General features: G+C 29.7%; 1 protein-coding gene across 1 annotated transcript in view; it reads right to left on the bottom strand.

Moving 5' to 3' along the window:
* LOC126748829 (nose resistant to fluoxetine protein 6-like) overlaps positions 1 to 13,290 on the bottom strand; it is a 38,453-nt gene that overhangs the window by 9,947 nt on the left and 15,216 nt on the right. Inside the window, exons 8-10 of the mRNA XM_050458319.1 lie at positions 12,632 to 12,822; positions 12,429 to 12,574; positions 12 to 227 (exon numbers count right to left, since the gene is read on the bottom strand). Coding sequence (XP_050314276.1) covers positions 12 to 227; positions 12,429 to 12,574; positions 12,632 to 12,822 — 553 coding nt within the window. The remainder of the gene's footprint in view (positions 1 to 11; positions 228 to 12,428; positions 12,575 to 12,631; positions 12,823 to 13,290) is intronic.

Here is a 13,290-nt window from a genome sequence, read left to right as displayed (position 1 = left end):
ATCAATCTTACAATTAAAACCGCATGCAAGGGTAAAGGTTCGTCCAATATAAGGCTGGTAAGGTACATCAAGATGGGATGTACGAGGTAAGCGCAGTAAGTAAGTCTGCTTAATGGTAAGAATAGTTTGCAGCTGAGTAGGGTATTAATGGGTCCTCCATAGCCAAAGCTGCAGGCTATGGTTATCCAGGATAAGGATATTGCCCATGCTGTGTGTCCAAGAGAAACCTTAAAGAAAAAAATTGTTTTTTTTTCTAAGAAAGTGCTTATTTTTTGAGTTTTATTAGTGTGTGATAAACATGCTAAAAGATGCATTTAATGGTTTTAGTAAAGGATGTTGTTTTCCAATTTTTAGGTCTGTAAGGTTTGAGAGGTATGAGCATTTGGTCAGTAGAAATTTAATTTTTTTAATGATAATATTCGAAATTTCTTGACAATATTTAAAATTTGGGGACCATTTTTAAATTTTCACCATTGAGATGTTGTTGTTTATAAATTCTTTGATGTTTTAAATTTTTTGATAAATTCTCGAAATTGACCTAGAAATTCTTAAATATTGTAAATTTCCTGACAAGTTTTCGAAATTGCCGCATATAAATTTTTCATTGACAAATCCTGAATTTTTAATTTTTTTCTAAGATTTTTGAACTTATGAGACTGTTGATTCAAAATTTGGGTTTTTTGTTAATTCAAAAATGATAGACCGAATTTATTTAATTTTGATTTTTTTTACAAATTTCGATGCTTTGTTGCTTTATGAATTCTTATATTTCCCGATAAATTAAAAAAAAAATGTAATTCTTAAAATTTTGAGGACAAACGAATTTTCGAAATTGATCCTCTGTTTTTTAAGTATAACTTAAATTTCATGAATTATTAGATTTTTTTTCAATTCTTCGACAAATTTTCGAAATTGAAGCTTTGTTGCTTCATTGTTTATTTAATTTTTAAATTCCCTAACAAATTTTTAAATTTGAGATTCTGTCCCTGTAAATTTATTGAATTTCTTTAATATTTAAATTTTTTGATTTATTTTCAAATTTAACCTTTTATCACTCATACATAAGTTCGTTGATTTTCTTAAATATTTAAATTTCTTTACGTAAAATTAGGAATTCGTTTCCTAAAAATTCTTTAAATTTCTTAAAACCAGTTAGTAATGTTTAAATTTTGTGATAAATTCCCAAAATTAATATTTCTTGAAATTTTTAGTTTTCTTTAAATTTTTTAAATTATAAAAATTGGTGCTTAAAAACTCGGGAATTTTGAAATTTTCTGACAAATTTTAGAAATTGAGCCTTTGTCGCTTAAAAATCCCTGTTTGTTTTTTTAATTTTTCTTTAAATTTTATGACAAGTTTTCGAAATTAAAGATTTCTTGCTTAAAAACTCTTTAAATTTCTTAAATTCGTTGAATTTTTAAATTTCCAGACAACCTTTTTAAATTGAGGTTTTATTGTTCAAAAAATCGTAAAATTTCTCGAATTTAATAAATTTTTAAAATGTCTGACAAATGTTCAAAGTTCAGGCTTTGTTGCTTAAAAACTCTGTGGATTTCTTAAATTTAGTGAATTTTTTAGATTGCCTGGCAATTTTTCGATATTGAAGTTTTATTTCCTAAAAATTCGGTGAATTTTCAAATTTTTTGGCAATTTTTTGGAATTCAGAATTTGTTGCTTGAATAATAATAATAATAATAATAATAATAATAATAATAATAATATAAATAATAAAAATAATAATAATAATCTTTATTTAGCAAATTGCTACATATAAAATACAAAGAGGTTAAAACGACAAAAATTAAATATAAAAAAAAACATGGGCCTAATAATACAATTTTAAAATATGTACTCTTAATAATCGTTTAAAACTATTTATATTATTACAGATTTTTAAGTCATTAGGCAATTTATTAAATTCGAGCAAACCTTTATAGAGCACGGAATTAAGCATTTGAACGGTGTTACACTTATGAGCTAAAATAAAATCAGTACAATTCCTAGTATTATAATTATGGACATCACGAAATAGCACTAACTTATCACATATATAATTAGGTAAAAGGCCTTTCTTCAACTTAAATATAAATACATTAACATTAAACATAATTCGTTGATGGACGGTCAAAATCAGATTAAGCAACATTAAGATATTTAACATTATTTTAATAGGAGTATAGCGGTTACATCTCAATATTGTTCTCATTGCCCTATTTTGAATTTTTTCCAATTGAGAGATTTTATATTGCGGTAAATTATATAAGAGTTAAACAAAATTGTAAATGAGGAAGAGCTATAGCATTAAAAAACGTTATTTTTGTATTCATTGATAAGTTTTGTCCCACCCTATTAATGAACCCTACCTTTTTAGCAAACTTTCTCATGATATAATCCGCATGAGCCTGAAAAGTTAAGTTCGAGTCTAAAATTACTCCGAGATATTTAATTTGATCCTCGTAAACTAATTTCTGTCCATCCACACAAACACTTACACTTTCAATGTCAATAGAAGATGTCTTCGACCGTCTACCAAATATACAAAATTTTGATTTTGTGGTATTTAAGCTTAACTTATTGTTACAAAGCCAGTCAAACAAATTGCCAAGTTCTATGTTCATGTCGCAAACCATTTGCTGTAGATTTTGACCAACTTTATAGAGCATAGTATCATCAGCAAATAAAATAATATTTAATTTTTGAGCCACCCTAACCATATCATTAATGTAAAATAAAAACAATAATGGACCCAGAACAGTACCTTGGGGCACACCGACATCGACAGTTACAGTTTCAGACATAGCATTTTTAAACTTCACACGTTGTAACCTATTACACAAATAAGACTTTAACCACTTTAAAACGCTCAGCTTAATTCCTATGTGCTCTAACTTACCCAACAATATATCTCTATCAACAGTTTCAAACGCCCTTTTAAAATCCAAATACACAGCCAACACATAATTACCTGAGTCAATTGCCTTTAAAAAATTATCACAGACATTCAGAAGTACAGATTCACATGAATGACGTTCACGAAAGCCAGATTGGTTAGGAACCAGGTTGGTTGTTATCACAGAACTGCAGTAATTGCTCTTTTACACATACTTCTAAGACCTTTTCATATATAGGAACAGTATTGATAGGACGATAACTCATTAGACAACTTGGTATTTGGCACCTTTGGGGCAGGAATAACTGCTGATATCTTCCAGGACTCCGGGAAGACGCCATTTGAAAGTGAGGTGCTTACGACGACCAACAGCCTATTTCCAGCAACATGAAAGACATCACAAAGAATCTGTTTGGAGATGCCATCTTCACCCCCGCCTACATTTTTTAGATTATTAACGACTTGTCTCAATTTAGCCATTGATATTGGTTCAAAATTCTGGAGAATATTAGTTAAAGTTGGATTTCTTGGGGCATTGCTAACTATATTTTGTTGCGGTATATTTTGAATAATCTCACTAATACTATCTATAAAAAAATTATTAAATTCATGTGCTATTGCTGCCACGTCAGTCTCAATCTTTGTTCCAAAGAGAATTTCGCTCTGTATTGCTTCAGTTTTACCCGGCAGAAGGGTCTTCAGATTTTTCCATAGCTCCCTTGGATTTTTTCGATTTTCATCTATGGCTGCAGCAAAATAATTGTCTTTCTCATTCCTAATTTTACTCACTATAGCATTTCGTCTTGACTTATACTCTGCCCATATGTCTTCACTTCTATGTAAAGTGGCTCTTTTATACAGACTATCCCTCTCACGCATTAGATTTTTAATTTCGGAGTTAATCCACTTCTTATCTTGATATTTTTGTTCTGTGACAGCTGGGATCATGGGACACATTTCGTTGAGGCTTGATGTAGATAGAGAAGATGAAGGCTTCTGCTTGTAAATTAACATCTGAAATGCTGGTGTTCCAAGGTGTACTAATAATATCATGTTGCAATTGATCTGAGTCATAATGTTTAGTAGATCTTTTCAAAGTAGTTATATTCGAAGTCACTATATTTTGATGATCAACATTAATCGAGATAATGGAATGGTCACTGATTTTCGGTGTTAAATGAACTTCAAGAGGTAAATTTTTATCGTTAGTTACTGCATAATCAATAAGCGCCTGGTTCGTAGGTACTCTTCTTGTAGGCGATTTTACAATTTGTGTAAATTTACTGGAAAATATTACATCCTTTATTTTGTCAGCATAAAATGAGTTTTTAAGTAAATCCAGATTAAAATCTCCCAAAATAATAATAGTGCCATTAAAATCGCTTACCTCGTCTAGGTAGTTTTCAAAAAACTCAATAAAGGCAGCATCCTGTCTTTGTGGAGCATGGTACAATACAGAACACAAATACTTTACACCAGACGAGGACAGTTCCAAGGACAACAACCAAACAAAATTTTCAACACATTTATCGAAGATCATTTATTACTGAAGCAATTACTCCTCCAGTTCTATTATTGTCTGTCGCACACTTTTCTAGTTTGTACCCCTCAACATTAAGTTCACAGGGTTCAATATCCTCTGATACATGAGTTTCACTGAGAAACAAGATCTTAGGTTGCCAGTCCTTTAATAAAACAATTATTTCATCCTGATTGTTCAAAAAGCCTTGAGAGTTTACATAGACAATGCTTGAGTTGTAGACAATATTTGAATCTAATTGCTATTTGGTATACTTATTTCGCTGGAGGCCCTCAATTCTTTTGTACGAATCACATTTATTGATCTCCCACACAGTATGACGAACATCTAAGTTAAGACCGTACTTTTGATTTCACGCTGCACAATTTACACATTTAGGTACATCCACATTACATTCTTTGTCATCATGTTCGCCAGTACATTTACCGCACACCTTACTTCCTTCACAATCATTGGCAATATGTCCATAACGGCAACATTTAAAGCAACGACGAATATTGTAATCATTAAATACCCAGCATCTGTTCCAACCACTGTTTATTTTTTCTTTTTCAATAAAGTAACTATAGGTGTTTGAATCAACTTCAATAATCAAATTAAATCTTTTGTTAATAATCTTTGTTTTCCTGATTACATTAATTTTGGTTTTTGAATTCCTCTGTATGTTGTTTTGCCTCTCAATTTTGCCCACAATTTCCCCATCAGTCAGGGAATGTTCACACTCATTGATTCCGACTACCTTTAATCTTTCCAATGATTTAGGAAGATCTACTACGTACTTATCCCCCATTTTTGTTCAAATTTGAGTTTGTATAACCTTCAGATCCTTCTCGTTACCACACCTCAAAAGAATTCCTCCCCTTTTTGTAGGCCCATTCAATGATAAGCTAGCGCCGATATCAGTTGGGTCTACTTTTCTTCTTATGACCTCATTAATCTGCTTAATATTTTTCTCCGCATCTTTTTGTTTCACCACCAAAATGTTATTGTCATTTTGTACTGCTCTCGCATAGGAAATTGAATGTACATTTGGACATATAGCAGCTGCTGCAGCTGGTGTAACTTTGATCTCCTTAAGGCTAGCGACTTCTTCTTTTAAACTTCGATTTTCGTGTAGTAACATATCGACCTTATCTCCCAGTTCCTTCCTCTTCGCCACCAGAAACTGTAAGCTGTTGCTGATTTCAGCAACACAGTCCTGGTCAATGAAATCATCGACCCTGCTACGCTTTCTGGTTCTCGGTACATCAACTATTGATTCGTCGCACCCATCGCACTTCCAGGTTGACTTCCTCATGTGGAAGCCCCGCATATCTACATTTCCACACTTTCCATGAAGATACTGTTTGCATGCTGTGCACTGAATTATTGCTTTAAAATCGTCAAACACGACTTTACATTTAAAACAACTATCAGGATCTCCATCAAACACATTTGTACTATTACTTGCCATTATACACACAAAAACACATCAGAGTTTTGAAAATTAAAATTATCCTACTCCAGTCCTGGCAGTTTACTCGTTCACCGAACTAAATTTTATTCGGGTTTCATTAAATTCCAAATATGCGCTGCTTTATCGCACATTAACAATTTGATTCTATTCACTTGGATAACAATAGACCGATTTTAGTTCACTACTTTATTTATCAATTTTGTAACTTTTCACTACTAATAATTTTCAAACGGATTTTTTAGTAAAAGAATCAAATACTAGACACTTTTGGGCACAAACTGATACCAGACACATATATCTTTAAAACTTTTTTCCGATTTTAAATAATAAAAATATAAGAGCTCATACGAAACGCGTCTAGTTTATAAGATACAGAGTAAAATGTATTAAAATTTATTAAATTCAGTGAGTTTTTCGATTTTCTGCAATTTTTTGACATTGATGTTTTACTTACTAAAAAACAGTTCTTCAGTTTCTGACGTCTAGACTTTATTGTTCAAAAATTATTTGAATTTCTTAAATTTTTTAATTTTTTGACAAATTTTTGAAATTGAGATTTTATATCCTAAAAAAATGGTGAAATTTTTAAATCTCTTGATAAGTTTTTTAAATTCATTGCATAAAAATTCGTTAAATGTTTAAATTCTCTAATAAATTCTTGAAGTTAAAGCTCCTTTTCCTAAAATTTTTATGAAGTTCTTGAATTCAGTGAATTTATAAATTTCCTGTTAAATTATTAAAATTAATGCTTCGTTTCCTAAAATATCGGTGAATTTCTAATGAGTTTTCGAAATCGAGTCTTCGCCGCTTCGAACTTTTTAATTTCCTGGAAAATTTTAAAAACTGATGCCTTGTTGTCTAAAAATTATTTAAATTTCTTTGATTCAGTAAATATTTAAATTTCATGGAAATGTTCAAGATTTAGAAACTTTTAAATGCCTTGATAATTTTTCTAATTTTATAATTCGCTGCATGAAAATTCATTAAATGTCTAAACTTACAAATTTGACAAATGATTGAAATTGAAGATTCGTTTCGTAAAAATTTCTTGAAGTTTCTAGTAAAATTTTTAAATTCTTTGACAATTTTTCGAAATTAATAATTCGTTGCATAAAAATTTCCTGCATTTTTAAATTTAAATTTCCTGACAAATTTTTGAAATTGAAACTAAAATTTTTTTTTAAATACCTAAATTTAGTGAATTTTTAAATTTCTTTTTATATTATGGTATGGCGACCTTTACGCCGACCAGTCGCGCTTAAATTCGTTCCGAAGTAAAACCGTATTTATTAATTCTAAAAGTAAAATAAATGTTTAAATTTAGTAACAAATATATAAATTAGAGCTACTGAATTAAATTCTTCGTTTATATTTTGAATTTGGAAACAAAGCAAGCAACAAATTGCAATTATAAATGCCTGTATATACCTCGTGCAGTTGTTCGTATTCGTGGATTTACCTCGTAAAAACAGCAAGGTCACGGGTACTAGATACTGTCTTGCACTGATAAGACGGTACTGAATCGTTAAAGCGGCCCGTACATGAGAATGGATGAAGTAGCGGTCAACAAATTATTACTTGAGCTACAGAACACTAGAGAGGAACTAAAAAAATCTATAAGGGACAGTGAATCCCGTATATTGGAGGAGTTAGAGACAAAAATAAAAAAACTTGAAGTGGAAAATACTTCTTTTAAAGAAGAAATTGAAAACTATGAAATAAAAAACAAAAAGAAAAATATTATTGTTTTTGGCATTAATAAGGAAGTAGTTTACAATGTCTCTAAACTTTGTCAAGATCTGAATCAGGTACTAGGAACAGACATATCCGAACGAGATATAAGCGATGTATATTTGTTAGGAAAATCCGAAAATAGTCCTATCAAAATCGAGTTTGTAAGTTTTTTAAGAAAAAAGCATGTACTGGTTAATCTCAAGAAACTAAAAGGAACAAAAATTGGGATTTCGGATGATCTGACCAAAAATCAACAGGAGGACTTGAGAAAATTAAGAAACTATTTAAAAATTATAAGGAATCAACAACCAGATGAAAGCAGTTACATAAGAAGATTTAAACTTTACATTAAATACGTAGGATATACTGCAAAACAACTGGATGAAGGCGAATATGTCGTTTTAGATCGACGTCCTAATAGTGCTCCAGCTACCCCAACAGTAAGTAGAGATTTGGATGAAGCATTTGAAGACACAGTACAACACAATAATAAAGACAAGGCGGAGGAAGATATAGAGATCCACCAGCAGCAACAGGAGAATCGAGTCAGGAAAAATGAAGGAAACAAAATAATCACAAATCACAAAGAATCCACAAATAATTCTACTGTCAACCAAGAAACACCGAAGAACATATCAAGTAAAAAGCCTTTAACTAAAACCAAAACTTCGTCGTTATCTGATGCAAATAGAATTAAAACAAGGTCTAAAAACTAATTGGGTAAGCGCACAATAACAAACAAAAAAAACAAAAAAAAAAAAGTGTAAAATTTTAGTAGGTAATTTAGTAAATATTAAATATAGTTTTTAGTTTAAATTAATTACAAAAGGAAAATGGATCCATATATATTAAACTTTGAAGCTAATGAGTATAAAACCATATTGTGCAGTGATTTAAACAGTATTAACTCAAAATGTTTTAATCATAATTCCATAAAAATATTTCAACTAAATATCTGTAGTGCTGTTAAAAATCTTGATAATTTATTGCTCTTATTGTCACAGATTGAGGTAAATTTTGATATCATAGTATTGACAGAAACTTATCAGATATTGAACACAGATATTTTAAATATTTCAGGATATGATTTGCTTTACAATCATGGCAATATTAATAAAAATGACGGTGTTCTTGTATACATTAGTCAAAAGTTCAGTTATAAATATGAAATAAAAAAATTGTCAAATATAAATTTTATTGATATTGATCTAACTCAACAAAAAAATGAATCTTTTAAAATTACTGCTATATACAGACCACCGTCCACAGATGCTGACGTTTTTAATGCAGACTTGCTTTATTATTTATCTGAGTTGCCTAGGTTGGATGTTCACGTTATTTGTGGGGATATTAATATTAATATCCTAAAGGAAAAACAAGATTTAAATCATGTTCAAGAATATCTTAACCTTCTTAATGCAAACTCCTATGTTTCGTACGTAAATGATGTTTGCACATGGGAGAGAAATTTACAGAAATCCTGTCTAGACCACTACTTTGTTAAATCCGGAAATTCTGAAAATATTAAAGCTTATTTGTTAAATTACAAGATAACGGATCATTATCCAACTATCATTGAAATAGGAGATCAGAACAATTTATATAGAAATTCTGTAAATAAAATCATTAAAGAATACATTAATTATGGAAAATTGATACAAGACTCCTTTTTAATAGACTGGAATTATTTTTACTCTTGTAAGGACTTAGATGAAATGACGAACATTTTTATAAATAACATAACAAAAATCATGCAAAAAAATACAAAAAACGTTAAAATAAACAAAAAAAAAATTCCAAGGAAGGGTTGGATTAGTCCAAGCCTACTAAATGCTATTAATTGCATGTTTATGTACTATTAATTGCTATTAATTAAATGCCTACTAAATTATTTAAGTAAAAATGTACTACATCAAGAATTAAAAAAATCTAATAATTTAACTCTAAAACAAAATTACAAGATGTGTAAAAGAAGTCTTGCAAAATCCATCGCCGCCTCAAAAAAACAATATTTTGAAAAATTACTAAGTAACCAACAAAACACCAAATGCCTATGGGATTCAGTTAATAAAATTTATAACAAAAACCAAAAAAATCAGGAAATTGAAAAAATAAAATCAAAAAATAAAATTATATCTGATAAAAAAAAATAACCGACGTATTTAATAAACACTATTGCTCAGTAGGGAAAAACTATGCCAAAAAAATTAAAAAACCTAAAAATTTTATTGACAACGAACCTGAAATAGCAAACAATATGTTTGTTAATTTTGTTACTGAACAAGAAATATTAAAGATTATAAAAAAATTAAAGACAAAAAAATCCTCCGGTTTTGATGGTATACGTACTGAAATCTTAAAATTAATAGACAGTCAAATCTCATACCCATTAGCATTTTTAATAAATAAATGTATAAAAAAGGGATATTTTCCAAAACCATTAAAAATAGGTATTATTTCTCCTTTGCTAAAATCTGGAAGTAGACTGGATATTATAAACTACAGACTAATTTCGCTGTTAACAAACATAGCAAACATTTTTGAAAAAGTGCTAAAAAGTAGAATCATGAAATTCTTAAAAAAATACAAATTGATATCCGAGAATCAGTATGGATTCATGGAGGGTAGATCGACGGAGGATGCAATTGCTGGGCTCACATCACAAATATATAAAAATCTTGATGAAAGCAGCCCGACATTGTGTATCTTTGTTGATCTGGCCAAGGCGTTCGATACGGTTTCGCACTCCTTGCTCTTAGAAAAAATCAAAAGATATGGCCTTAGAGGAAAAATATTTGATATCATAAAGAGCTACTTATGTGATAGAATACAATATACAAAAATCGGTGGAGTAATGAGTGAGGCTGGGTCGATAACCTGTGGCGTTCCTTAGGGGACTGTTTTGGGATCACTACTGTTTGTTTTGTATATAAATGGCTTACTTAAACTGAACATCAATGGTAAAACTATATCATTTGCTGATGATACTGCTATTTTGTTTAAGGGAGAAACATGGGAGGAATTAAAAATTCAAGCAGAAAGGGATTTTTCGCTAGTTAAAAAATGGTTTGATTTTAACTTATTAACTGTAAATCTTGAAAAAATCAAATGCATATTATTCTCTCCCAATGATAAAACAATAAACTGTCAAGGCATAGTAGTGGATAATCAAGCAATACCTGCGACAAAGACTATAAAATATTTGGGAATTATTATGGACAACAACCTCCGATGGGACCATCACATCAAATATGTTGTTCAAAAGATTAGATGTGTCATGCCAAAATTAAACTATTTAAAAGACTTCCTGTCAACAAATCAATTAAAAACTCTATATTTTTCATTAGTGCAGTCACATTTGATCTATGGAATAATTGGTTGGGGAGGAGTGCTAAACTCACATGTTACAGGTTTAGAAATAACTCAAAAATGCGCACTTAAAATTGTATTTAACAAAAGTAGGTTTTTTCCATCGGATACATTATATGGCATAAGTGGTGTCATGGATATTAGACAGCTTTTCTGTTATAGAATGCTCTTAAGATCGTTTAAGAAACCTCAAGAAAGTTTAGTTTCCAACGAAACAAACTATAATTTAAGGTCTTCAAATAAAGTTATTATTCCAAAATGCAAAAAAACGTGCGGACAGAGAAGCTGGCTATACCTAACTCCAAGACTATATAATAAAATCCCTGATGATATTAAATGTTGTGAAAGTTTTATTAGTTTTAAAAGAAAAGTGTCAGACTGGTTACTGAGGGTACTATCGCGAGAGGATTTAAACAGTTTTGTGAACCAAAAAGAAAACAAATATTAAATTATATACCCAAGGACTTATATTGAAGTGAAAAAGTGTAAGAAAGTGTCACACAAAAAGCAAAATGATTTTTGCTTTTTCGACAATACTTATGAACGTTTATTGCGGTAAATTTATGGTAAAATATGTATTAATATCGAGATTAATATTGAATTAAAATTGTATTTTACATTTGTTTAATAAACGTCCTATTTATTAAAATGAATGTTCTGTTTTCTAAAAAAATCGTCGAATTTTTAAGTCCCTTGATCATTTTTGAAATTCAAGCTTCGTCGCTTGAATTTTTTAATTTTCTGGCAAATTTCGGAAATTAAGGTTTCGTTTTCTTAAAATTCTTTAAATTCAGTATTTTTTAAATTTCCTGAGAAGTTTTCGAAATTAAGATTTTGTTTCCTAAAGAAAATCGTAAAATTCTTTAAATCCCCGTTTTTTATTTATTTTTGAAAAAAAATTTGAATATAAGCGTACAAATTCATTAAATTTCTTGAATATTTAAATTTAATAAGAGATTTTCAAATTTGAGTTGAGCAAAGTTTCGAGACTGAGTTGCTTAAAAATTCGCAAAACATTTCAAGCTTTTGAAATTGTCGCCTTCTGATCTTAAAAGTTTGTAAATTTTCAAAATTAAAATTTCGTTGCTTAAAAATTGGTTCATCTTTTAAATTTCCTGACAAATGATTGAAATTGACGCTTTGCAGCTAAACATTTAATTAATAATTTTAGTTCTTTCTCAGAAAATCTATAATTTTCAAGCATTTTTCTTGACATAATTTCAGAATCCCTTACACAACTTTCATAGAATCTACCACTATAGCCTTAAAATAATGTTAAAAAATTCTAATTTTTTGACATTTACGCTCTTATAACTCAACAACCATTTGACCCAACTATGCCATGCAACCCATCAAATTCCTTAAATTCACAGTAGCAACATTCCATTAAAAAATTTTTTACACATTTTCTTGACCTTCTTTCCTATAAAAGTACTTACATATAAAGCGGAGGCGGGTAGTACCAATCCTTCCTCACCCAATCCATAAACCAAAGAGGCCAGACAAGCTAAAGAAAGGATCCATCCTATAGTAACCACTGCAGGTGTAAGCAGCAATTTGCCTTTTAGTTTAAAGTGTACGTAACCTAAAAAGACATTCAACAAATTAAAAAAAAAGGTTATTTTTATTATGATAATTATACCTGTTATCATTCCTACTAAGTACGGAGTAATTCGCATCCAAGGTTTATCATAAAAAAGGTCAAACATGAAAAAAGGTGCTTGAATTTTCGCTGTATAGTTGTACGTCATCGCCAGCATAAAGGTTACGATCCAAGAAGAGAGAAAAATAATTAACGTAACGATTCCTATATAGTTCAGGTGCTTTGGGCCCCTATAAATGTGATAAAATATTTATCTGATCAGTGTTTCTAAAGATCCATCAAGTATATTAAGATCCTTGTCACATTTAATAACTTAAATGACTTAGCAGTGATCAAAAGAGTTCATGACAAAATTGTATTTTACCTATGATTTATTTCACTGTGATGATAAATTTATCGCAGCAATGATTAAAAAAAAAATAAGTCAGTTTATTAATAATTTTGATTGATAAATAGATTTTTGTTTATTATCTGCTTGGATGTGATTCAAAAGACCTGACAAGGCTTAAATAGTAAAAAATATATTTTTCCATATCAGTTGTTGGGATATAATGAAATATTTAACACAGCAGTGATTTCAAAAACTTCGACGAATCACAACCAGTAAATAATTTTTTTTTAATCATCTATTAGGAAATACCAAGATATTCATCTTCACAGTGATTTAACGATACTTACCAAAAAAAAATCTTATCCTA

This window comes from Anthonomus grandis, chromosome 2 (genome assembly GCF_022605725.1).
Source record: "Anthonomus grandis grandis chromosome 2, icAntGran1.3, whole genome shotgun sequence".
NCBI lineage: Eukaryota > Metazoa > Arthropoda > Insecta > Coleoptera > Curculionidae > Anthonomus > Anthonomus grandis.
This window is presented reverse-complemented; position numbering and strand designations above follow the sequence as displayed.